Source organism: Cydia pomonella, chromosome 27 (assembly GCF_033807575.1).
Source record: "Cydia pomonella isolate Wapato2018A chromosome 27, ilCydPomo1, whole genome shotgun sequence".
Classification (NCBI taxonomy): Eukaryota; Metazoa; Arthropoda; class Insecta; order Lepidoptera; family Tortricidae; genus Cydia; species Cydia pomonella.
The window spans coordinates 7247711-7275490 of record NC_084729.1 but is presented as its reverse complement, the minus strand read 5'-3'; the positions used below and the strand labels follow the sequence as shown (position 1 = coordinate 7275490).

Sequence of the window (27780 nt, the reverse complement as noted above, 5' to 3'; positions counted from 1 at the left end):
TAGTTTTTTTTAATACGTCATAAAATTTAAAAAAAAAAATTTTCATCAAACCCATACGTGTGGGGTATCTATGGATAGGTCTTCAAAAATGATATTTAGGTTCCTAATATAATTTTTTTCTAAACTGAATAGTTTGCGCGAGAGACACTTCCAAAGTGGTAAAATGTGTGTCCAAAGTGGTAAAATGTTGAACAAGATCTAGTAAGTAGATTTTTTTTAATACGTCTTAAATGGTACGGAACCCTTCATGCGCGAGTCCGACTCGCACTTGGCCGCTTTTTTTTAAATAGATTGGATTTCCGCAAAGTAGCGCCTAATACGGTTGTTTCCGATTATATTTGAAACGCTTGTATTACGTTCTATATTAACTAAAAGTTGCCTAATATTCAAGTTTTATACTAAAAACGGCTTTATTATGTTAATTTAACAAAATATATTTTGACAGATGCTTCCGCGCCTAAAACGCTCTATGAAAATTGTGTGATGTCACAGTTTACGGTTTGACACATAACTACATACACACGTAGAAGATACGAACTGTCAACTGACATTTGTCGTTTGTTGTTTATCGCCTAACTGTCAACAGTGTCAATCCGAGAGTTGTGACGTTATCAGAATCTTCAATGACGTTTCGAGTTCGGTCACGTGACGTGGCCAAAAGATATTTTAAATTCAATATTTACAAAAATATGGTCATTACAGGTCCCCTAAGAGTAGTTTAACATGTTCTTATAATCCAAAAGAATTTATTGGGATACAATTCGGCCCTAAGATTTGTAGATGGAAACAACCCTATTCTTCACAACACAACCACGGAACAACTAAGTACAAATTTTCACTACATTATTTTTATTTTCATGGCGCAAAATACTGGTTTTCAGTGCCGGTTCTATGCGTAGTAATAATAGTTCAATGTATAGCGTACAACTTTTATTTCTAATCCAATTCACCCCGGCTTTACACCACAATTGGCTACTTGACAGTTTTTTTGTAAATAATGTCAATCGATCTTGATTTTCCTGAGGATCAAACGTCTATATAGGACTCATGACATTTAAGCAACACGGTCAGAAATGAGAGTTAAAGTCTGACACTCGACGATTGAAACGCCTCTAACAAAATGATAATGTAATGTGACGTCACATTACATTAGTCTGTCCTAAATGTATGAAAGATCAAGAAAAGTGCTATTTTGACCCTAAAATATAGCGTTTATGTACATAGTTGTCATACAATTTATTTTTCAATAATATGAAAAGAATCAAAGGTACCATTTTCTTTTTGAGAGTTAAAAAAAAATTTTTTTTTGAGATTTTGAGCCTGGTTTTTTTTTTAATCTCAATATTTCTTTCCAAATTCCCCTTTCTTATAAATGATGGCTTATTTTCTATGTAACATGTGTCAAGTCAACTTGCATTGTCACAACCCTATAATTGCTTTTTGACACGTTCTGCCTACACTTGAAAAATAGTATATTTATAGGTTATGTTTCCTGAAAAACCTACAGGTTTTGAGGTTTAAATGTAAAAATCCTTAGAATAAATATTTTATTTTGAAAATATAAACCGACGCATGAAAATACTAGGCATTATATTATATTACAGTCAAGTCTCATGGTTCACTGGTTGTATGCAGCTATTCTCCTCTTGATGTTTCTGAAAAAAAAAAAAAAGATTAGACACAAATTCATGTATAAAAAGGATTACATTTATATGCATTTTTCTTGTGTAAAAAAAAAATCCTTGTCCGAAATTAATATAGGGAGCGTGCGTGAACTGTAGGAGGCAGCACAGGAGCCGTCAGATTTTTGGCGCGAGGCGTAAATGTGATGTTCACTGTTCCAATGTAGCCCACAAGATGGCAGAATCTACTATGTACAAGAAAACACGTGACGTGTGAATGTACATGTTTATTGTTCCGATTCAGGCCACAAGATGACAGATCCTCCAACGCGCACGGTCCCTATACGACATGGCTCCCTTCCTTAGCCGTCACAAATGAGGTCGCAAATGCCGGCCCCGCATTGGCTTATACAGCCACGAGAGACGTTGTCCCTCACATACAAACGCTTCTAAAATCATCCGTCAAGATGTTAAACGCCTTATGATGAATATACAATGTACGTATTTTACGTGTATGTGACTCGTAATTATTTACTGATAAATCCGTGTTAGAATTCACATAGGCTAAATTATATTTTTGTTGTTAAAAATAAAAATAAAGAAAGCGACTGCCATCTGACCTTCGAGCAACACCGGCGTCCGACACAGGGCCGGATTTAGGGGAGGGCAACCGGAAGACGGGCCCCCACAATAGAGAACTCGGAAAATTTACCATTTTAAATTTTGGAAAAATTTGAGGGCCAGGGGGCCTCCACTCCTTTATTGCCCGAGGCCTCCAGACCTCTAAATCCGGCATTGATCCGACACGTCGGAAGGGAGGAGCCTTAAGCGATATCTTACCGAACTAATCAGCACCTGCTAGTAGTGCCATCTCGGAGACTCGCTAGGGTTCGGAAATCACTTAGTGTCTTGGGGCCCAAGATTTACAACTCTCTTCCAGCTGATAATAAAAGAATCACGATCTGACGCAATTTTTAAAAATAAACTGAAAAATATTTTGTTACTCATGGCTTGTTACACCATTGAAGAATTTTTTGAGAAAATAAAACCACTCAATGAACTAGGTATATCATTGACCCACTCACATAAATAACTGCCTATTGCATAATAATTGTACCTATTTGGTCATTGAACCATTATTTTAATGAATTATTTAAATTATTTCTAGTTTTTTTTTCTGATTTATACCTAGGTTAAGAAAAAATGACATGTAAAATGTTGAGTTTTACCAATAAATTTCTGATTCTGAATCATTCTGCCATTTTTTGCGGGAAACGTGCACACAGTCGCACCTCTCACTCACTACATACAAAATCCAATCTGTAATGACGACACAAATACAAGTCTTGCACACCTCGATCTCTTTTTGTGTACGGACGAGTCACGACATGCACCGCCTTAGGTACAGTTGTACCTATGCTTTGGCAGAGGAGAAATAGTATGAATGCCGTCTCCCTTCCCGGTGTTGCTCGAAGCATCTGACCTTCCAACCCAGAGGGTAAACTAGGCCTTATTGGGATTAGTCCGGTTTCCTCACGATATTTTCCTTCACCGAAAAGCGACTGGTAAATATCTAATGATATTTCGTACATAGGTTCCGAAAAACTCATTGGTACGAGCCAAGAGAATTCGCAATAGAGGTGGATTGTCAAGATGGTGATCTCACCGGGTACAACCTAAAGGTTATGGCGCCATCGCTCGAAACGATTCTGCCATACCTTTGGCCTTTATCTATTAGATGGCGCCACTTTCTGATATTTAACACATATCAGTGAAAGAATAAGGATCAAAGTCAAATGGCGTTCTAAAATTTTTAATCATGTGTCGAAAGATGGCAGTAAATTTACTGTGACTACAAAATTTTCTTTGGCAATCCACCTCATTTCAAATTCTCTTTGGTACGAGCCGGGTTTGAACTTCAGATATACTATTTTTTTTTAACAAAAAAGCCTACATTACCTACTAAACATCATCAGATTATAACTTTTCCAATCTCCGTCATTTCGTCTTAAAACAAGTGTTATTTTTTAACCCCCGACGCAAAGGGCAGAGTTGATATATTTTTGACGACAACGTAACGTCTGTCTGTGGCATCGTACTCTCCAACGGATGGACCGATTCCGATGCGGTTTTTTCACGTGAAAGCGAGTTTCCTTGCGGTGTTTCTTAGCTGTTTGATAGAAATCGATCCAGCAGTTTGAACAGCATCAGTTGTTATCCAAAATGATGTAAGGCATTTATGGTACCTTTAAAATGGGTTTTTTAATTTTCAATTTAATTAAAATATTGTACAATATTTAATAAAAAATCGGATGCGTTCGTTTCACTATAACAATAGATCTTATCTAATTATGCATAAAATTAAATGTTTTTGCATCCTACCTACAGCTATACCCCATTTCATTTACTTTGGCGGGATTCCACTTCAAACTGCACAATGAGAACCATAATGTTGATCTATTGTTTAACAATTGCTTTACGAGCTCTGCTCTTCAAAGCCAGCGTGTGGTCAAATAATAACACAAAAGGATCAACACTGGACAGTTACATGTAAGCTCATTGTCCCCCAACACCGAACAGTATTCATGTCCAATTCTTTCACTGTCCAGGCAATCAGACTTTGGAACGTTCTCCCACTCTCTATCAGACAAGCGCAGACCAAATTCACATTCAAGCGCATGTTGCGCAAGTATTTCCTTGACAAACTTTTCTTTCTAAATGAAATGAAATGAAATGAAACTTTCTTCTTCATCAACTTAATGATTCACACTTGGTATAATTATGTATGTATTAATATATGTATGTTTATTTGTATTAAGTATGTTTATCAATATATAGTTTATATTCATATATAGTCTCGGTTACAAATTCATTTACTTTAAAAGACACTGCACTCTCTGGTCTCAAGTGGAATCCCGTCATGGTAAATGAAATGGGTATAGAATAGAATAATTTGTATTCGTCCCTAGGGAGTTGTAGCATTTTTTTTTCACAATCCATAAATCCCGCGGGAACTAAATAGGCCTTTGTCCTTCAGTACACCTGCCTGAAATAAGATCTTTTTCGAGCAAGTGTGATGAAAAGACATAAAATAATATAGAGTGAACAAATTGAAAAATAGATACACTGTGCATTTAACCTTTTGAACGCTAAGAACACCTAAAGGCGTCGTACCTATGGTCGTGTTATGGCGGACGCGGTCAAAGTAACCTTGACACTTTCAAGTAAGGTTTAAATTAGCTCGCTTACGCCCGTTACTTTGGCGTTTATGACTTAAAGCGTTCAAAAGGTTAAGACAGGGGTTCCCAATCTTTTTCAACATGTGGCGCAGTTACAAGTTTAGTATTTCGCAACGGCGCCCTTGTAAATTTAAAATCATGGTCGAAAAAGAGTGACACGACGCTATATTACTTACCGATGCGAGCGCTCAAATAGGTACCCGCGAATATTTGTGGTTTCGGATGATGATAGAACTCACGGCGCCCCTCTTTACTTTCTACGGCGCACCAGGGCGCCGCGGCGCACACTTTGGGAACCCCTGGGTTAAGAGATAAGCATACCTTTAATTAAATAGGTCACGGCTAGGTATACCTTCTTGTCCGTAGAGTCGACCCCGCAGCACAGCGACGCGTGCGCACTCTGATGCTTCGCCAACACGTACTTACGCTGCAACAATATTGGCAAACATAAAATATTCGATAACACTGAAAATTCAATTCGATTCAATGTACCAATATAGTTTGTGTCTGATTTTTTACTATAATTTTTTTTTTTTTTATACTACGTCGGCGGCAAGCAAGCATACGGCCCGCCTGATGGTAAGCAGCCTCCGTAGCCTATGTACGCCTGCAACTCCAGAGGAGTTAAATACGCGTTGCCGACCCTAAACCCCCTCATTGAGCTCTGGCAACCTTACTCACCGGCAGGAACACAACACTATGAGTAGGGTCTACTGTTATTTGGCTGCTGTTTTCTGTAAGGTGGAGGTACTTCTTCAGTTGGGCTCTGCTCTAGATCTGGAATGGCATCCACTGGCTGTGCCCTGCCACACAAAGCGAGATGATATTCACAATGCCCATACCTCTCTTTTGGACGTAGTTTAAGGACGTACCCGGGTCCAATTTACTTACACAGCGCGCATACGTGGCTCTTCACGAATCACACTTACGAAAACGTGTTGTAAATGACAGGTGGTGTTTTGAACACAATCGGCCCAGTAACAACAGAAATCAAAATGGCGGCCACTTATACTCACGCCAAAGTCTTTATTGCAAACGTCACACGCTAGTTTCTCCCTGGCGTGCGCGCGCCTCTCGTGGCTCCGTGCGCTCTCTCTGCTGGAGTACAGCTTCCCGCACAGCGCGCACGCGTGGCTCTTGGCGGCGCCGTGCGTCGCGCTCAGGTGCGCCAGGACGGAGGACGGCGAGATGAAACGCTCGTCGCATTGCGAGCATTTGTACCTGAAGGAAAGAACTTTAAGCGAAAAGTGACGGCCTAGTAGACTAGTCGGTTGTGAACCTGTCTTCGAATTATGAGGGTTCAAATCCTGCCTGTGGGCAGACTATACGTATAATAGTATTCTATGCAACAGTTGTATAAGAAGGGTCAAAAAAGGCGAGTGGCGTGAGTTACAATGTGAGCCGGAGCCGAAGGCGTAGGCGAACATTGTAAAGAAATACGCCACGAGAATTTTTTGACCTACTTATACAACGTTGCATACAATATTTTTCCTACGAGTCAACAAAAATAAATCTTAATTTAGGTAAACAAATTACAGCAAAAGTATATAGCCAAGACGCGCGAGCATACTTTGTTCCGCGCCCGGCCCGCCCCGGGCCGCGGCCGGCCGGTCAGCGACACCTCCTCGTAACTCATGAGGCCCTGGTACTTGCTACTTGCTAAATTTATTTTTTGGACAGTTTTTTCTCAATTTTGGCCACCGTAGCCTACGGAGACTAACAAGCAACGCTAAGCGGTCTTCGTAGTCAATGGGTGTTGCTATATTACGGGTGTCACATGCGTGTTTCTGACTTATGAAGTAATTATTTTTACTATGCAACCAAATGAATATGTTGTACGTTGGCAGCAATGCACTTAGTTTAAAACTGTATTCGTTTTGGTTTTGTTAGGTTGGTAGCCATTAATCGCAGTAACGTTATAGCTTATAAAAGCACAAGAGCTTTTATGAGGAATAGACAATATAGACTTTTCTTGAAACCTTTTATGTATGTTCTTATATTCGTGTTAATGAATGCATAAATGACAGATATGAGATAACAGTAGAGGAGTATGAAAAGTTATAAACGGTACAATAACATTTTGAATGATTCACGGTTAGTTTCACTAGACTCCACTAAGAATAAAGATCCTCGGGTTTATATCTCGGTCGATTTAAGTCTAGTGAAACGGTACAATGCTCTGCGCGTTCAATATAACAACGCATGCAGGGTGCTGGCTGATCTGCTGATGGGGGTTGCCTAGATTCTGTAGCGCGTCAGGGATGTTCGCAGAAGCGTGGGTAGATTGCTTCTACACCACGATGCGCAAGCGAGCCATCCCTGGTGCGCAAAGTACGGGCCAGCTTCAACAGCATCCTGACCATGATTGCGGACAGGGTTGATGGCCTATGTTAACTGCACCAATCATCCCATTTAAGAGAAAATTAGGAGTATTTTTGATATTTCACCGACATCTGTAAAATGTCTACCGCTTTACGCTTTAAAAGTTGAATGTCCAATTCGTCCTTTATGTTTTCTATGTATTTAATGAAAGCTACTGCAATCGGTTTCAATATTATTAACCAATTAAAACTGTGGTTTTTGCTCCAGTCATGGGATGTATGGCGTCATTCATTTTCAAACTAACAAATATCAATGAAAAATTAAACTTAAGCAGCTACTTGGCGCTTGTTTATGGTAAAATGTTGCCAGCGATTTAAAGCTGATGGTAAATACTTGTTTTACAGGATTTGTCTATACCATCCCATTACTGGTGCCTGTTCCATTATAGGGGTGTTTACTATATTTTTAAATAACTGCTGCATGACTCATGTGCGCAGGAATAAGTGAGTACCTAAGCGGATTTTCTTGAAACTGTTTATTTGAGAAAATTTGCTTATTTACTTAATAGAAGCGCGATTTGTAGTATATAGTTCGCTATAATTATATAAATACTTATGTATGTACTAACATTAGCTTTAAGATAAAAATACAGAGTATAGTTATGGAAAGTCATTTAAGTATTGCGTAGCGACAGCTTAACGCGTTCAGTGCCAGGCGGCGTGATTTTGTATGACGGTGAACGCATATATGCGTTGCTGGCAGTGAATATGTTAAGGAAAGGTTATCGGTTGAATGTAGGGAGGCTGCAAGTCTTTTTTATTTACTTGTCTTTTGTACGGTGCAAACTTAGCTTAACTTATAATCTTTGCCTAATTATTGAAAATAATAATAAAAACAAACTTACTTGTATGTTGACGGGTCTCTGTGTTTTTTCGCCCTTTTGAAGTGGAGTTTTAAATTATCCTGCAACAACATTTAATTTTATTTTTGTATTAATAAAATTCGATTTTGAATTAAACTCGCGTGTGATTTATCGAAAATGTGCCACACAAACACAACATGACTAAACTTCGGCAGTAGGCGGCTCCACAGAGAACGAGTCGCCTCGCGAGGAATTTGCCGCGCGAAGCAACTCGGAGGACACGTGCCTCGGGAAAGTAAACGGTGAGAGTCAGGATGGCGGGTGTACCTAAATAAAAAAAAAAAGCGTACCATATTTTTGTACCTAATTTGTACTCTTTAGTAAGTAATAATAATGTACTTTGAACTAAAGCTTCATACGCCTTAGCTTACAATCTATAATGAATAGATTATGCTAAGTAAGAAACGAATGGTAACTCTGTAACTTTATTATAATAAACAGTTTAAATTTTTTTTAGTACCTCCTGTAAACAAAATTGGTGCAAAAATTTGGTTTTTATAAATTTTATTATCGCGGGATCACTGGGTAATAAAATACACCCGCCATTCTGCATGTTAGAATGGCGGGTGTACTGTTTTTTGATAATAACTAAGTACCAGACTACTGTTTTTTCAAGTATCGGAAATTCCATTTTTTTAAAGGGGGTACTAAAATAGTACAAATTAGGTACAGATATGTGGTATAAATAGATAATAAATGAATAAATATGACAGGAAATTATTACACAAATTGACTAACAAGGAAAGGTACCCAACTGTCCGCTTCCGATTTGATTTATATTTATATATGTTATAGAGTAGTCTAAAATAACGGACACGTATTTTTTTTTAGCTGCCCAAACTCAACCTATTGGGAGAAATTGTCCTCCAAAGTACTAAAAAGTTACTAAATCTTCTAACTCCTATAGAAAGTGATGCTCGAGCAACTTGCTAGTTAATGGCTTGTTTGATTATATGTTTGAGAACAGGAAAAAATAATGTACACGTGTTTTGTTATATCTGCTTAAACTCAAGTTATTACCATATATTTTCTTCTTTAATCAGAGCAAAAATGCTGAAATTCAAGATGACGGATGGGTTTTTTTTCATATTGATCAGAATAAAATGCCGGCCGATTTTGGCAATTTTGGTATCAGATTCATAATAAAGCTTCTTCGGATCCTCAGATATCGATTTTTATCTTGATGAGAGCAAAAATGCAGAAATCCAAGATGGTGGTATTTTATCAATTTTGGCCTCAGATTCATAATAAAGGTCTACTCGGATCCTCAAATGTCGATTTTCATCTTGTTTAGAGCAAATATGCAGAAATTCAAGATGGCAGCTGTATTTTTCAATTTAACCTCAGATTCCTAGTGTCAGACTAAGATAAGTTGGCAGCGATTCTGATAGCCCATACGGTGCAAGTGTTGGGTAAACGTGTAAGTAGAAGTTTGACGTTTAAAATAACACGTGCCCCGTCTGGACTATCAAAACCGCTGCTAGCTTAGCTTGGTCTGACTCTAATTTCGTTTTATTTGTAGTTTAAATAGTTATGGTCAGGTTTTTTACCATATTCCATTGTTCAGAAACCCATAAAGTTCGACAACCAATAATGACAATCCTTTGTGACAGTGACACTTTTTTATTGTTATTTTCTTCTCGATATAATCCATCTCAATCCCTTACGAAGGTTTTCAAGTCCACTATTCCAATCGAGTGCAAACTTTAAACCCCTTTTCACCAATTTAGGGGATTAATACAACCTTTCAATGAACGCCACTTAAACTGCCTTGGGGATTAATTTCTAAAAACGCTGAAATCTATATTCTTGTTTCCTATTATTGTGTTTTACGACATTTTAAGATCACTATTTACAAAAATGTTTGTTCCCGATGCAAACTTACAACCCTTTTTTCACTAACTTAGGGAATGAATTTTCAGTAAAGGTGATATATATGTATCAGTTTTCGTCTTTTTGAGTAAAGTTTCAAGTTCCTAGCTTAAAAGAAAACTCGTACCACATATAAATTTCTATCCCCTTTTTAACCCCCTTAGGGGTTGAGTTAACAAGAACGTTAAAATAACTTTTTTAATCTTACATTATGTTTTTCTATGAAATTGTAAAGCATTTGTAATGGATTCAAATTTTTTACCCTTTAACGAAAATATTTTTTTAAAACGCTGAAATAGTTTTTGTTTTATTTTAATAATACGCCCATATACAAAGTTTCAAGTCCCGCACTCAAAAAATGTTTGACTTCGATACAAACTTTCAACCTCTTTTTCAGAACCTTGGGGGATGAATTTTCAAAAACGCTGAAATTAGTTTTGTTTTATTTTAATAAAAACCCTTTTCACAAAGTTTAAAGTTCCTACCTCAAAATAAAACTTGAACCCCATACAAACTTTCATCCCCTTTTTAACCCCCCTTAGGGGTTGAATTCACAAAAACGTTGAAATAACTTTTATTTGTAATCGGCTATTATGCCTTTATAAGAAGTTTCAGAACAATGGAAATGGATTCAAACTTTCAACCACTTTTTAACCCCTTTAGGGGATGAATTTTTAAAAACACTGAAATAACTTTTCTTTTGTTTTAATAATAAGCCTACGTACAAAATTTCAAATCCCGTACTCAAAAAAATATTTGATCTCCATACAATCTCTCAACCCCTCTTTTTCACCACCTTAGGGGATGAATTTTCAAAAACGCTGATATTTTTTTTCTTTTATTTAATTAAAATACCTTTTTACAAGGTATCAAGTTCCTAGCTTAAAATAAAACTTGAACCCCATACAAACCTTCATCCCCCTTTTAACCCCCTTAAAGGTTGGATTTCTCAAAATCATCATTTCCTAAACCTTCTGTGGTCTAATACAAACATTTCAATGCCAAAATTAGCTAAATCGGACCAGCGGTTCTCGAGTTTATGCGTGACTAACAAACACATTTCATTTTCATTTATATAGATAGATTATAAATACTTAAATACATACGAAACATCCATGACTCAGGAACAGGAACAAATATCTGTGCTCATCAGACAAATTAATGCCCTTACCGGGATTCGAACCCGGGACCATCGTCGGCTTCATAGGCAGGATCACTACCCACCCGGCCAGACAGGTCGTCAAAGCTTTATGCTTAGCAATATGCTTTTTATTTAGGTACACCCGCCATCCTGACTCGGCACACGCACTCGCGGCCACATTGCCTCGAGCAAGGCGTCTCCACCGACCGAACTGCTTCGCGCGGCAGGTTCCTCGCGAGGCGGCTCGTTCTGTATGGATCCACCTATCTGGCTAAAACAACTTACTAGCGACTTGAACGTGACGTCACACTCGACGCAGTAGTGGTCCCTGTGCGAGTGGGACAACATGTGCCGGTGCAATAGGGACGGGTATATGAACTTCATGTTGCACTGTGGGCAGTTGAAGCGCTGCGCGGGGTCGTGGCGGCTGAAACAAGTTTAACGGACTTTAAAATTTCAAAGAAGTTGAATATTGTCTTCGGTTACCGCGATTTTTACTTTTGAAATATATCTTTATAAACGGATTATGAGTATATGGCGTATAATGAATTTAAAATACGTCCAAATGTTTCGATCTCAAAGCGTCACGAACGCCAACGGGAGACGATATCATCGCTCGTCTCATTCATTCCTCGTTTATTTTTTATTTCGTATCATTGTGCATTCGTCACTCGTTCTTTATTCGTCTCGTTCGTTTCTTGTCATTAACTACTTTAGTCAGAATCTGTAACTAAGTTTCTCTCTTAAGATGTCTTATACGTTTTCCGTCACGTAATTTTTAGTCACATTAGTTTTTCGTAATTTTCTTTTTTGCCCTCATTGGGAATTCGTCTCTTTTCTACCTAGCCTAGTAGCTACGTAACCTAGAATTTATATATTGTTTATATTGTTAAAGTAAGGACGCTAAGCAGGAAAATTTTTATACACTAGCATGCCATCACCTATATCTATCGCGCATATTGCTGTCCCACTTGCACAATGGCATTAACAGCTGGCATCAGGGTCAGTGCTATAATTATGCGTGTGCGACAGAAATAGGAAATGGCGGGTCAATGAACGAAATTCTTCTTGCCTAGCGTCCTTACTTTTGGGGTTGTAAAAGGTCCTCAATGTGAACAGTTGTATTGTATGGACTAGTATGCTTAGCTTAGCTGTACTCACGACACGTGCATTCGTAATGCATGCATGTTGTTGAAGCCGGCCCCACACACGCTGCACGTCAGATTTTTGCCGACCTTGTGGGTTTTTACGTGTCTCTGGATTACTGTGCGTTTTCTGGAAAAAAAAAGAAGCGGTTTAAGCGTGAAGAGGTAACAGATAGACCGACAGAGTTACGTTCGCATTTATAATAATAAGTAGGGATTCGTACCAACAGTGCTTACTTGGTGGTGAAGGAGCATTGCTTGCAGGAGTATGTGTTCATGTCAAAAGTGTGCTCATTACAATTTAACAAAGTTCAGGATAGTCTTAAATTTGTTCCTACAATACTCCCTTGGTGATGAAGGTGCATTGCTCGCAGGAGTATGTATTTGCGTCAAAAGTGTGTTCTCAGGGGTAGCCTAACAAATGTCGTTCCTAAAGTACTCACTTGGTGGTGAAGGAGCATTGCTCGCAGGAGTATGTGTTAGCGTCGAAAGTGTGCTCAATGGAGTAGTGTTCTAACAAATGTTGTCGGGAGATCCGAACCGCACCGCATATTTTGCATTTATATCTGCAATTATAGATACAATTTATTCGTAATGCGAATGTGTAATAAGAGGAAAATGAAACACGTGGACTAAACCGAAGACAAAAATATCCAGGCAATTATGATTTTGATGTGTTTAAAATCTGTAAATACAAGATATTAATATAAGATATAGAAGTACATAAATAAAATAAATAAATGTATACGTAAAGGAGATAGAGCTTTCCACATATATTTGGAATATTTGTTAATAAATATATGTATACATAAATAAATTAAGGAGTAAAACCAATCAATAACGTTTCAATCAATGTAGAGATATGCAATTATTATTGATATTCGGCGGCATGTTAGGGTGGAGCGAAAAAACTTGAAAAAACATTTATTTTAATTTTGTTCATTCTTATATCAAAATTTCAGCAATCTACATCAACATCTTCAGATGGCGAGTTGAGTTAAAAATTGTGAAAAACTGAAACAATAATTTTGGAAAACTGGATCATTAGGCGGGTCCGCGCTGAACTCCTCGCGAAGAAATTTCCGCCCGAAGCATCTCGGTCTATGTAGACGCGCCTCGGGCGAAGTAACCGAATTCGCGGCCGCATTGCCTCGGGCGAGGCACGTTTCCACCGGTCAAGCTGATTCGCGCGACAATTTCCTCGCGAGGCAGGTAGTTCTGTGTGGGGGACCACAGTCCAATTCCTGTCTACAATCAATGGCATATTGATTGACGGCACAGGAATTAACAAAATAAAAAAATGTTTTCATACTCTACTGTATCTATATCACTATATAGCAGTAGCGGCGCGTGAAAATTCTGGCTAGGCAACTCGGAACAAAAAAACACCTTAACATTATATACTTTTTTTCATGATAAAAGTGAGGCGTGCGCTAGGTGTGTCCTTGAGCGCGACCTTTTGCAGTTAGTGTATAACCACCTTTGCCATACTATTATACTCACAACATACAAAATATCACTAGTTTAGTAACTTTATATATAAATTCGTGCACACAAGTAAATAAAATCACATAAAAACATTTAAAACTCTAATAATAACAACAAGCCTTGGTAACAACCGGGACGGGAGTGTTCACAAACACACAAATTCTAAAACCTATTACTACAAACCTACAAACAGTACTTTCTTTGAAAAAACGTTCTTTATCAAATTATTAAACTTGAGAATACATAAGATTCTGCTCCCGGACTTTATGAATATGTGCATGCATTTTTCCAATATAAACCTTATGGTATTATGTTTAAGGTTTTTATTCAAATGAATAACCCGATACAAGACCGAGTTGCTTTGAAGCTCATTCGCGTGGACTCTCTATAGCAAACTTTATGAGCGTGTGCGTGAGTTTTCGTATCTGTGTAGTGGCGCATGAATGAATAGTCAAGCTTAGCTTTACTTCGCGCGCCTGCTATGATTAGTGCTTTAGTAAATCGTGTTATCAATTCCAAGGTAATGTAATACGTAGTGTTTTCATTATGGATATATTTTTAATTTTAATGATGATATATAAGTTTGGTTTATGTAGCAATAAATTTTAGGCAAGCCGGTGGGAATCGAGTTGTATGGACCCGCCGCCCCTGCTATATAGTATATTAAGTATATACACGTATGTATGTAGATCATAAAGTTATATATATTTTTTTTTTATACTACGTCGGTGGCAAACAAGCATACGGCCTGCCTGATGGTAAGCAGTCTCCGTAGCCTATGTACACCTGCAACTCCACCTACCTATTACCCTACCTACCTATTACCCTACCTATTAATTTACCTAGTGGTGTGCGATTTCATGTGTCCTCTCATAGATACAGCACTCGGACAGTACTGAGCACAAATCTCACACTTCAACGTGCCGCTTTCCTGCAATCAAATAACACATACCCTAATATATCGGAGCGGTCGAGATGCTCAAAAATATCTGAACGTACACTCTAACGCCTTAACAATAGAGGCGTGTTCAGATATTTGTGAGCACGTTGGCCGCTCCGATATATCAGATGGCGACTGTACTACGTGCAAGGGAAATCTAAAGGCGAACCATAGCCAGAGCAAGTTACTACTACTACTTTTACTTACTAGACTAGAACTTTTGATATTATGATTGAAACAGAGATTTAGGCTGCCGGTCCACTAGGGGATGCAAGCAGACGCGCGGGAATGAGGGCTAACGCGTTTAATTTCGTCGCTAGGGGCGCCAGTGTAGACGGAGGTCTTTCAAAATGTCAAATGTACAGTATTTATGGGGGTTACAAGCTTTTTTTACCGCGAATTTTCACTCCTTATTCATAATTGTGGTAAATGGTAAATCTTTTTGGGTGTCATTTAATCAATATGCAAAATATTCCCATTTTGATAACTGACTAACGGACTGCTAAACGAGTGTTACGGGTTCGAATCTCGCCCGGTGACAATTTTTTTATTTTTATATGTTCAAGTTTATATATAATTTTTTAATTTTTATTGTTTTAGACAAGTTCAATTTGGTAAAAAAATGTAGTTAAGATTGTCACCTATACACCAGCATATTACAATAAATAGTTATAACCGAGCAAAGCTCGGTCGCCCAGGTACTAAACATTTATACGATGTAGATAGATTGTTTTCAAAGTTCATTAGCTGGTCTAAAAAATATAGTTAAACGTAAGTTGTTTTAGTACCCAGGTACTTATATATTTATGTTGCATGCAGTTCATTTTCCATCTGATACATTAGATCTATACATTAGATATACTTGTGTCTACCTATAAGTACTTACACACAGAGCGAGCATACGCGCGAATTTCCTCGCGCACAAAACGGCCAGTGTAGACGTATCTCGGTCATGACTGACTGCACCGCCCAGTAGGCGATTGACTCATCACATCACATCCCTAGGCCTTTTAATTAATATTAATAGAGCACATATGTGATTTTATTGGGTAAAGTTAAAGATAGTTTATTTTTCAAATAGGGATATTAAGTTACACGAATAATAATCTTTATACGAATCTTTATACTGTGGAATGAACTATCGCCTGCGGTATTTCCGGACCGATACGACCTTCAAACCTTCAAGAAAAGAGCGTACTCCCATCTTAAAGGCCGGCAACGCACTTACAACCCCTCTGGTGTTGCAGGTGTCCATGGGAGGCGGTAATCGCTTACCATCAGGTGATCCGTCTGCTCGTTTCCCTCCTCTACCATAAAAAAAAATAAAAATACGAATTGACGAGTCAATGTACGAAATTCTTCGTGCTTGGCGTCCTCACTGTTTTTTTTTTATAAACAATAAATTACAAAAAAAAAGTTACCTGTGAGTGCTTCTTCATGTGGTTGTCGATGACGTCTTTAAAGTTGAACCCTTTCACGCACTTCTCGCATTTGTACACAGATCTCAGGTACTTGTCGCTTTTCGATTTCGCCGCCATTTCTTCTAACACCTGTTTATGACAAATAGGTACAGTCACGGACCATTTCTCGTAAACCATAGAGTAATTTTTATTATTCAAGTAGGCATATTACAATGCGCTTATGAACGTCAAATAAAGCTGCACCGGCTCTAACCTCCTCAATTGGAGGAGGGTATCCCAATATGGACCGGCAAGAAACTCGGCGGTACACAATTTTTCAAAACATTACATCTTATCATTCTTCTTCTTCCTCGCGTTTGTCCCGGCATTTTTGCCACGGCTCATGGGAGCCTGGGGTCCGCTTGACAACTAATCCCAAGATTTGGCGTAGGCACTAATTTTTACGAAAGCGACTGCCATCTGACCTTCCAACCCAGAGGGTAAACTAGGCCTTGTTAGGATTAGTCCGGTTTCCTCACGATGTTTTCCTTCACCGAAAAGCGACTGGTAAATATCAAACATCTTACATCATTACATCTTATCATTAACATGCCTAAATTAAGGTACAAACATTGATACTGAATAACGTTGTATTCCACCAACTACACATAATATTTGGGAAAATAAATGATTTACTTTACTTTAAGTGGGACACTTATATACAAATATAGGTAAGTGTATACATATATAGTGAAGCTAAATAAAAGTATCTAAAAATGAATTATAGCGAAAGCCCTAATGGCTTCGTTTTATTGGTCGTTAACCAGGTCGATATAAAGCGTGCGGGAACCACGCAGGCGGTATAACGACTAGTGAAACTCACTAGTTGATAGTCCGGTCCATAAACAGCATGCGAGTGACTCCCAGGAGGCAGTAAGGTGGTATAACGACTAGTGAAACTTATAAGTCGATAGTTCGGTCGATATACAGCATGCGGGTGACTCCCAGGAGGCAGTAAGGTGGTATAACGACTAGTGAAACTTATAAGTCGATAGTTCGGTCGATATACAGCACGCGGGTGACTCCCCGCAGACGGTAAGGTGGTATAACGACTAGTGAAACTTATAAGTCGATAGTTCGGTCGATATACAGCATGCGGGTGACTCCCAGGAGGCAGTAAGGTGGTATAACGACTAGTGAAACTTATAAGTCGATAGTTCGGTCGATATACAGCATGCGGGTGACTCCCAGGAGGCAGTAAGGTGGTATAACGACTAGTGAAACTTATAAGTCGATAGTTCGGTCGATATACAGCACGCGGGTGACTCCCCGCAGACGGTAAGGTGGTATAACGACTAGTGAAACTTATAAGTCGATAGTTCGGTCGATATACAGCATGCGGGTGACTCCCAGGAGGCAGTAAGGTGGTATAACGACTAGTGAAACTTATAAGTCGATAGTTCGGTCGATATACAGCATGCGGGTGACTCCCAGGAAGCGGTAAGGTGGTATAACGACTAGTGAAACTCATAAGTCGATAGTTCGGTCGATATACAGCATTCGGGTGACTCCCCGCAGGCGGCTAGGTGGTATAACGACTAGTGAAATTCATAATTGCATGCGTTATGGAAATCTCCCGCACCCCGCATACGGGCTCCGCATACTCGACCAATGAAAACAGTTCCCCGAATGCGGGCCCTATGCATGCTTTATGGAAATCTCTCATACTTCCCTTCCCATCCCTTTATGTTACCTGCTCTTTGCTTAGTTTGATGACTTCATATTCGTTAGTCTCTTGCACCATTCTGGAACTGAAACCTTCTTTGAGCTGTTTTTTCTGTTTGCTACTTTTCTTTTCTGTTCTTTTTTCTTCTTGAGTCGTTTCTGATGTTTCTATCGTGTTTTGCTGCAAATTCAGGATTTCTTGTTCAGTATGGATCAAACGAAGGAAAATAGGGGAACTTGGGTTATTCCCACTAGTTACCAGTGGTAACAACAGTAACAACTGGGATTTTTTTTAGCAGTTTAGCTTTGTTTATAATTGTTCCAAATTTCAAATCGATAGCTGAAGTATTTCTTAAGATATTTAGCGATGTGACAGACGGATGGACAGACTGACAGAGTCGTACCATAAGGGTTCCTTTGGACCTTTTTTGGTACGAAACCCTAAAAATAGTCGCTTCACCCATTTAATCATTTTCACATCACCTATACGGAAAAGGGCTTTTTCTTCCCTGCTAGGAGGGATCAAAGTGGCACTTTTCTGTTCGAGGACACTTTTGTTTTACATACTATTTGTTGGCTGAAAGAATATTTTGTAATTATAATACTTTCCTCATAGACGATGTGAAAAACAATATGTGAGACATGGTAGCAAAATTATTTCCACCTTGGTGGGCGTTAACACTTGAATACCTCACTACGCTCAGGATTCAATGTGCGCCCTCGCTGTAAATATGTAATTTTGTCCATTTGTGACACAATCTATCATTCTTATTTCTGTTGCTACTTAAACTCTGTATCTTTAGGTACTTAAATAAAAGTAAACAAACAATTTGTACATGTTCGGGTAGTTATTGGTTAACCAACCAAATACAAAACCGCCTGGATCTGTCACTGAACGACCTGACTTTAAACCTACATTATTTGATCATGTAATGTTTTCATCTACCCTCAACTGACTGAAGGAGCCATTTGAGAGTAGATTTTGTTTACCTTTTTTTAAATACCTAAAGATACAGAGTATAGGTATAGTCGTTCGATTTAAAGCTGGCCCCAAGCGGCTAATCCTTTGTCTTTTGGTAAGTAAAACAGCACGTGCCACTAAAAAACCAGTGTAGATGCGCTCTCCGATAGCACGCATTTGTTCAGTATCTCGATTTTAGACTAATTCTGTAGCGTTCGACTCGCCGACACTCAGTAACCGTAGAGGGACGACACAAGAAATCGCAAATTATTTTTCCATTTTTTCATTTTGAAGCATAGGAGTTGTAATTAAATAACCACCGGACCATTTTTTATGCAGGTAGTAACACGTGTGGTTTTACTTAACACTAGACAAAGGATTAGCCGCTCGGGGCCAGCTTCAAATCTAACGACTATACCTACTTTTCCTCTTACCTTGTCTTCTTTAACATCCTTCAACATGACTAAAGGCAAATCATCATCATACTTGTCATCAGTATCAAACCGATCATAAATCAAATCATCTTCGATCTCAGGGCCCAAATAATGAGTGACCGTCGTACAACAGTAGTCATGAAGTTTGTATTTGTTTAGTTCAATCTGAAACATGAAAACATTACGGTTACAAACATATAAAACAAAATACGAGAGTTCTGCCCTATAACAGTCATCCCAACCAAAAATAAATAATTTAGTCTTATAGTCAGACCAAGCTAAGTTGGCAGCGATTTTTATAGCACAGACTTCTTTCATTTATTCCTTTAAAATTATGGCTTCAGGCCAGTGGGACTATTTCGCCAGTATCAAGGTATTAGGAGCTCTAAATATAACAAAAATTGTATAGTTAGTACAAGACAGTGTATGGTGGTTTTATTAGATCTTGAAAAGCGATAACTGGACTGGTAGCATGTGGACTAATAAAATAAAATAAAATAGCCTTTATTTACAGGACAAAGAACAGTAGGAACTATCTCTCTATTATCTCCCATCTTTTGTATTCTTTGCCTGCTTGCCCTTCGGCAAAGGCCTCCTCCAACCTTCTCCACTCTCTCCGATCTATTGCCACTCTGCTCCAGGTACGGCCAGCTACCTGCGCAATGTCATCATCCCATCTCATTAGAGGTCTCTTTGCTCCTCTCTCTCCCTCTCTTGGGTACCATTGGGTGACTCGCTTGCTCCATTTATCTGTGCCTCGGATGATATGGCCAGCCCATTTCCATTTATGTCTTTTAATTTTTATGGCAATGTCTTGGACTTTCTTCCTATTCCTAATTAGGGTGTTTTGTAGCCGGTCAGTCTTCCGTACACCTATCATGCTCCTTTCCATGGCGCGCTGGCAGCATGCTAGATGGGATGTAGTAGCTTAGTCAGGGCCCAGGTCTGGCTACCATACATTAGGTCGGGAAGAACACATGTGTTAAATAGTTTACCCTTTGTCTTAGAGTGGAGTTATTTATCCAAAATGCTGGTTAAACACGTTTCGAGATTAATTCTCCATTCACTGCACACTACCACATTAGTTAACTGTAAAATAAGCTATCAATATTACACTTAAAGCAATTATTAATGAGCAAAAAAACAAAGGAATTAATCACCAGGCGTAACTGTCAAGATGGCACTCGAACCAGTTGTTATTTATATATAGCACAGACTGCACAAGTGTTATTTCAAATGACATACTTCTATAAAATTATGATGTTTACTTAACACTTGTACAGGCTGGGCTATCAAAATCGCTGCCAATTTAGTTTGGTTTGACTACTGACTTAAAAATGATAACCATCTCACCTCTTTCGATACTCCATTCATAATTTCATATGTTCTTTGACATTGTATGATGAATTTCAAAAACTTGCTAAACATACTTCGGCATAAGAAACATAATTTCATCACTGTGTGTATTGGTCCACTTCTCAGCTGAAAATAATTTTATGATCCTTAAATTACAATGTTCATATGAGATATATGACACATCAACAAATCTACTTGTAAACTATTGTAAAATGTTAGCTTTATTTATTTTGACGTAGGATCTGTCCTAGTGGGTGGTGACCCTGCCTATGAAGCAGATGGTCCAGGATCCTGGGTTTGAATCCCGATAAGGACATTTATTTGTGTGATGAGTACAGATATTTGTTCCTGAGTCAAGAGTGTTTTCTATGTATTTAAGTATTTATAATATATATATATATATATATATATATATATATATATATATATCGTTGTCCGAGTACTCACAACACAAGCCTTCTTAAGCTTACTATGGAGCTTAGTCAATTTGTGTAAAAGGGTGAATCAACTTTTTTTGTTTTGTTATCCTGTCCCGTTGTCCAAGGGACAACAGTGGCACAGTTTGTTTGAAGAGACGTTGTATGCCGTTCTATTAACATGCTTAGTAGGGGACCCATTATGGACATTGGTTATAACGACCACAAAAACGCAAGTTTAATTACCATAGTTTTAAGTACCATAAAATCAGTATTTCAATGAACTTTTGTCCCCTGGACAACTAATCGTAACCATGGCAACTAGTGACGCTAAAAAGTTGATTCTCCCAAAAATGTTCAATACTTATTTATTTATATTATTTATTTACTGACTACAAAATAGTACCTACTGTAAATTAATAAACATTTTTCACGGGAAACTCGTTCTATCTTTAAAAAAAAAAAAAGTTAAATCATTTAACAAACCTTTACGAAATCACGGTACAACAATATTTCATCTGCAGACATTGTAGAAAGATCTTGATCAGTTCTCATGCAGGCACGGCATGTGTACTTGCTGTTAAACAAATTAAATTCATTCATTTTCGGAAAATAAGAAACTATTTTTCATTATATGATTATTTACAATTTTGTACAAAGAGCATATAATCACTACGTTTTAATTTTGTAATCAAAACACAGAGACTGTGTAGTCTGTGTCAAAGAGCATATAAACACTTTTTTTTTTTCTTTGTCCATTTGGACAAGCTAAAGCTCTAAGCCATACTGCCTTGTCATAAGTAGGAATTTTTCTTTTCAGTAAGTTCAATCCAGTAAACGTCTTCAGTAAATACTATTCATAATAGGTCAATTCCGAAATCGAAGACATTGATTACGAAAGTACTACGAAAATGAATAGTTTTCATTTTCGTAGTACTTTAAGTAAAATGCGTCTCTTCCAGTTATTTAGTCATATCCATTAAGTTTTATATTTATTTTCCCCAAATAGACAAATCCTGTAATATTTTCGTAGGTAGCAATGTTAATGTTAGTTTGAATAATGCATTTATTGCATTAAAAACTTAAATTAGAAATAATAGTGTACTATTCATATATTTACAACATATTTAGACATAGACATAGAAAAGTTTTATTTAACATCTATGAGAGGGTTTCTCAGGGATTGATGAAATAACAGAGACGTGTAGGTTTAGAATCAGTCTATTTGACCACTAACACAACAATCCGTACACTCACAGGTTACTTTACACACAATTTAGAGATTTAAGCCCAATAATCAGTTAATCTACAGTTTTACATTAATTATTTTAACAAGTTTATCGAGAGCGCGATAAAGTGTGTCGACCGGCAAGACAGAACCCCCCGCCATGCTGTTGCGCGGGAGCGGGACGACATTACTACTCCTAACGTTAGAGTGAGATAGATGGCTTTCGCTCTACTCCGTGTAGCGCGCCGGGAGATGTCCGCGAGAGGCGCGCGCGGGTAATTTGAACGCGGTAGACGTTTGACCGTTGGTGTCATCTACGCGGTTTGCTATATGCTCCCCCTCTAGTCCTGGAGAACGCCCCCGCTCCTGGACTAGTACCCTATCATTCCTATCAGTATTAGGTGGACGTCCACGATTCCTCTTAGGAACAACAGGTCTTGGGGTATCGCCGTCGTTACCTCGGTAACGAGTAAGGTCCTGAGTGTGGTATCTTCCGAGAGAAATATCAGGTTGGTCGGTGCTAGCGATTGTATACGTCGTAGGGCTAACCTTCTCTGTTATGACGTACGGTCCATCGCGACGTGGGAGAAACTTTGCACTTACATCCTTGGACGTGTTACTGAGCAGATGCGACTTAAGGAGGACCAAGTCACCTACCTCAAATTCCTGTGAAGGTCGGCGCGACGCATCGGCATACTCCTTCGCTTTATCTTGTTGGATCTCCACACGTTCCCGAATCCCTGATAACGAGTTTAAAAACGATTGGAGATACGGAGTTATCTGTGGGACAAAGTTATCTTTACCCAAGATAGCACGAAGGTCATGAATGACCTCTGTGGGTGACCGCATTTCCCTGCCGAAAGTCAAATAAGCAGGTGATTTCCCTGTAGTGCGGCATCTTGCACTATTCAAGGCGAACCGAATCACCGGTAATTTTCGTGGCCAAGAAGTGTGGTCTTCTTCCACGAGCTGTGCCAACATCGGTTTCATGTCTCGGTTCTTGCGTTCCGCAGGGTTAGCTTCTGGGTGATATAACGGGGCAAGATTCTGTTTTATAACTATATCTATAACTGCGGATATGAATTGAACACCATTGTCCGAAATGACTCGACGAGGTAGACCAAAACGCATAAAATACTCCTCGACGAGAATCACCGCACAGGCTTCCGCGGTGGCGTCCTTAAGTGCGTATAGCTCTGTCCACCGGGTAGCAGTGTCCTCGACAAGGAAAATCCACCTCTCCCCCTGGTCTCCTGGTGGCAATGGACCGAATAAATCCATGGCCAGCACTTCATTGCGCTGGTTCATGAGCGGTGTTTGCAGAAGACCTGGAGGCTTGGTATTTATGGCTTTGTAGCGTTGACAGTGTATGCAGGCTTTGACATAATCAGTGATTATTCTCCGCATACCTGTAAAGTAGTACAGCTGGGCAATCTTCTGGTACGTACGATCGACGCCAGGGTGTCCGGCTACCGGCGAGTCGTGGCACTCCTTCAGAATCTCTGCTCTGAGACTAATGGGTATAACGAGCTGTGGAGTCTCGCTATCTGAATCGGGGTTGTACCTGTATAGTACCCCTTGTTCCATCAAGTAGCCGCGCTCCGTCCATCGCCGAGATGCCACCTCGTTAGAACCCTCGACTTCTTTGACAATCCTCTCCACTTCGAGGTCAGCGAGCTGTTCGCGCCTCAACTCTGCTGGGTTTTTCGTTGGTAGGTCAACCACAACCGAGCAGACTCCGCAGTCCTCACGAGAGTCTCCGGAGCAGACTGGTCTACTCAGCGTGTCGGCTACCACGTTCTGTACTGCTATAGGAGGGTGCTCACCTGTTTCTATCCGATGCTCAGCATAAGGGGTTGGAGCTCCCCCTGGTGTGAAGACGTGTGCGTGCCTAGTAAGGACGCCAGCAAGCGCCTGACGCTCAGCTGGTGTAAGATGACTTCCCTCGTCATCCCGAAGAACGTTTGTGGTAGCACAGGTTACACTGGACGAAGTAGGCTCGAAACATAGTTTATACTGAACCGTGCGGTTCCTACTGAAACACCATACTAACTCGAGGAAATCAATATCTACCCCAGCAGCAGTAAGAAAATCAATGCCTAGCAACGTTTCATTGTTAGTCGCGTAAGGGAAAATTAGGAATGGAATCTTAACAATTTCCTGTTCTAATCGTACCTCTAATACGGTAACTAGTACTTCCATCGCACGCGACACCCCATCGGCCAGCTTAATGTTGCGCGTTATCGTGCGGAGCGGGTGGTTTCGACGCAAGAGTATAGCATAGAGCGTGTGGCCCGCGACGCACCGCTTTGCACCCGTGTCTACCAAACCAGTGCCCTTCACGCCTAAAATCTCTATATTAAAAATCGGTCTTGTCGTTCGACCCACCGTCTCGCAATCCCCATCAACGTAAGTCATATACAGGTATATCAACTCATCGTCGGAAATCTTACCACAGTCCGCGCCAAAAAACGTGTCTACTTCCGTAACATCCCCGCTATTTGAAGGGTTAATACACTTTGACGCAAACGGTGAGTATTCATTATTATTACAGGGACGATTATTATTATTTACGCACAAAATTGAGTTACGACCGTTTGTTAAATAAAGCTCGTTTTGTTCACGACTATCCGTCATCGAACATTTTCGCGCGTCTTCGCTTGAAATTACTGAATAATTACTAGAACACGTCGGAACTGTAATAGAACTAAGCGGTCCGCGGCAGCGAAATTGTTCGTTACATGAATGAGGGTTAGTCGTTTGCAAAGAATTGGTAGCACACGTAATATTTTTAACGGCTTTAGGTACAAAAGAATGCAAACATTTCTCGCCTGTAGTAGCTGTGGTGGTACATGCAGGAATCATATTGCTACGAGGTACATCGTATTCATAACAATGATGAGTAGTGCCATTTTCGACTTTATTACTATGCAGAATAAGGCTCAAATTGCTGCATGTGTCACTCATAGAAAAATAGGCATTTTGTGTTCTATTTTTAGACGCGACATTGCACGAGTTGAAATCGACACTATAAAAGCTAATATCACTTGTTTCACTTATAGGTCGCACATTTGCACTATTTGCAGTGTTATTATTAGACGTGGACTCACCTGAGTTCATAAGCTTACGGCACTGGTCTTTGGAGTGTCCGAACCTTCGGCAGTACGCACAAACGGGTCGCTGCTTCTTCACAGACGCGTCAGCGACGGTGGTGGTGATACCGGTGCCGGGACCTTGCGCGACCGCCGGTTGAGTCGGCGTCGGCGACGTGCGCGGCTGCGCGAGCGCGGACGATTGCGGCGCCCGGGGCGGCGCGGTCGCGGCTGGCGCGCCGCTGGCGTGCGATGTACCCGTACGCGCCGTGGTTGTCGAAGCAGGAGGCGCGCGTTGGTTCGAGGTCACCGCGCGGTTTGCAGCCTGCGGCGGTGTTTGTTTCCTCTCCCCCTCGTCGAAGGAATCCTCCACGCTTCGTGCACGGCGGAGTAGCTCTTTAAAGCTTGCGACGTCCTCCCTCCGTAGCCTCTTCCTTATCCTGCTGCTCAGGAGTCCATAAGTCATGTCGAGTTGCGCCTTTTCGGAAATATCTCCCTCGGGAAGCCGCGCGAAAAGGGAACGTATTCGCGCCACAAACACGTCGGTGTTTTCCGTTTGCTGTGGCGATGAAAATATTTCTATGTATATGCGGTGGGGCGGGCGGCGATCGCCGTAAGCACTTATAAGGTTCTCTTTAGCCTGCTGCCATGACGTAATTTGCTGCTTCACGCCCTGCCACCAAGTCGCCGCGTTTTCTTTTAGAAGGTATGCCAGACCGCGCAGGACATTTGTATCAGAAACCTGTGCGCATTCACTGTAGGCGTCTACTGCGTCAATAAATGCTTCCACTGACTCCTGCGGCTGACCAGAGAACGTAGTCTTGCAGCCCGTTAACGTTCCTTGACCTTGAGCTGTACACGACGTAGTACGCGACGATACTGACTGTAATAATTCTTTCAGAGCTTCGGTCTGCGATCGCTGTAGCGTCTCTATGATGTTTTGCACATTTTGAGTCGAAAACATAGTCATATCGGCCATTGCCGTAGTTACCGCGCTTTCTTCGCAGATCTCACCATCACCGCCATTTTGCTCGTCGTCGGTGCTGGGCTCTGTACTAGCCGCTTTTTTCGTTTTCGGCGGCATATCGACACACTCACTAAAGAAATGTACTTTCAACTACACTTTCGAACGAACTAATTATTATTTCACGTTGGATGCGCCATATATGAGAGGGTTTCTCAGGGATTGATGAAATAACAGAGACGTGTAGGTTTAGAATCAGTCTATTTGACCACTAACACAACAATCCGTACACTCACAGGTTACTTTACACACAATTTAGAGATTTAAGCCCAATAATCAGTTAATCTACAGTTTTACATTAATTATTTTAACAAGTTTATCGAGAGCGCGATAAAGTGTGTCGACCGGCAAGACAGAACCCCCCGCCATGCTGTTGCGCGGGAGCGGGACGACATTACTACTCCTAACGTTAGAGTGAGATAGATGGCTTTCGCTCTACTCCGTGTAGCGCGCCGGGAGATGTCCGCGAGAGGCGCGCGCGGGTAATTTGAACGCGGTAGACGTTTGACCGTTGGTGTCATCTACGCGGTTTGCTATACATCACAAATATCGCATTGGTACATTTGAACATAAAATCTTAAAATTTACAGTATTATGGCCCTGGCTCTAACCTGGCTCTGTTCAATGACTTTATCTCTGAGTCGATGGACAATGGTCATCAGGTGGATGTTATCTATCTATACAGATTACAGTAAAGCTTTCGATCGAATTGACCATGATATTCTATTATCTAAGCTTTACTTGATTGGTATTAGAGGGGATCTCTTAAGATGGTTTAAGTCGTACATAAAAAATCGGTGCCAGTCGGTGGTGATCAATAATTATATGTCGAGCTGGGTACAGTGGCGGATTAACCGAACAGCAGAAAAAGCATATGCTAAGGGCCCCCCGCGCCTAGGGGGGCCCCGCGCACCGACCCTGACTATTATTTCATTTGGTTTATGGTTATTTCAATTGGCTATTAGTATCATTTACATTACAAGCATAAGAGAGTAAACCTTTGCAGCGCTTTTTTTTTAATTTATTGAGAACACAAACAGTCACATACCTATACAAATGGATTTGAAGTACAATGTAGAGTACTTAACATACTTAAGAATCATAGACTTGGAGGTTCATTATTAAGTACTTAATGTTAACATACATATTAACAGCATAAAGAGAATGAAATCATGAGCCATACTTAAATTCTATTTACTAGTCTTCAGAGGAAAAAAAAATACAATAAGTAGTATCAACAGAGGGTTACTTATAGGCATTTTGGTTGTTGGTCCCCGCCTGCGATACTTACCATCAACAACACCCTACCTGAGAAGCATAACACTGCAACTGCCATTTTCTCAATTTTACAGGAGAAGCGATTTTGTGTCAAAATAATGCCAATGCGATGTTTGGGATGGCTTAAAATGAAACTAATCAAGTTTGAATAACGAAATGCTTTATTATTCGAAAA

The 27780-nt window shown here is 39.9% G+C and overlaps 2 protein-coding genes across 4 annotated transcripts; both read right to left on the bottom strand.

Moving 5' to 3' along the window:
• Positions 1-1533: 1533 nt before the first annotated feature.
• LOC133532457 (oocyte zinc finger protein XlCOF22-like) lies at positions 1534-21703 on the bottom strand. 3 transcript variants are annotated; one of them, XM_061871142.1, is made up of 13 exons: positions 21470-21703; positions 20565-20693; positions 19212-19376; positions 17845-17997; positions 16113-16241; positions 14594-14682; positions 12707-12829; positions 12280-12393; positions 11404-11545; positions 8088-8146; positions 5878-6082; positions 5183-5288; positions 1534-1655 (listed from the first exon to the last, which is right to left on the bottom strand). In XM_061871142.1, the coding sequence occupies exons 1-13, from the start codon at positions 21584-21586 to the stop codon at positions 1636-1638; spliced, it is 1551 nt and encodes a 516-aa protein (XP_061727126.1). In that variant the 5' UTR covers positions 21587-21703; the 3' UTR covers positions 1534-1635. The 3 variants fall into 3 exon arrangements, with proteins under 3 accessions (XP_061727126.1, XP_061727127.1, XP_061727124.1); XM_061871143.1 differs by having other exon boundaries at positions 1534-1657; positions 5219-5288; XM_061871140.1 differs by having other exon boundaries at positions 5214-5288; positions 21470-21702.
• A 736-nt stretch (positions 21704-22439) lies between these two features.
• Positions 22440-26654, bottom strand: LOC133532834 (uncharacterized). Its single transcript, XM_061871687.1, has one exon. The coding sequence runs from the start codon at positions 26385-26387 to the stop codon at positions 22440-22442; it is 3948 nt and encodes a 1315-aa protein (XP_061727671.1). The 5' UTR covers positions 26388-26654.
• Between the last annotated feature and the right edge of the window lie 1126 nt (positions 26655-27780).

Bases quoted from the DNA above. Each gene is read 5' to 3' on its own strand.
- LOC133532834 (XM_061871687.1), bottom strand. From the start codon at position 26,387: ATGCCGCCGAAAACGAAAAAAGCGGCTAGTACAGAGCCCAGCACCGAC.
- LOC133532457 (XM_061871142.1), bottom strand. From the start codon at position 21,586: ATGAATGAATTTAATTTGTTTAACAGCAAGTACACATGCCGTGCCTGC. The intron at 8,147-11,403 runs GTAAGTTGTTTT...ATGTTGTTGCAG, and splicing joins ACGTCACGTTCAAGTCGCTA to GATAATTTAAAACTCCACTT. The intron at 5,289-5,877 runs GTGAGTATAAGT...ATATTGTTGCAG, and splicing joins TTTGCAATAAAGACTTTGGC to CGTAAGTACGTGTTGGCGAA.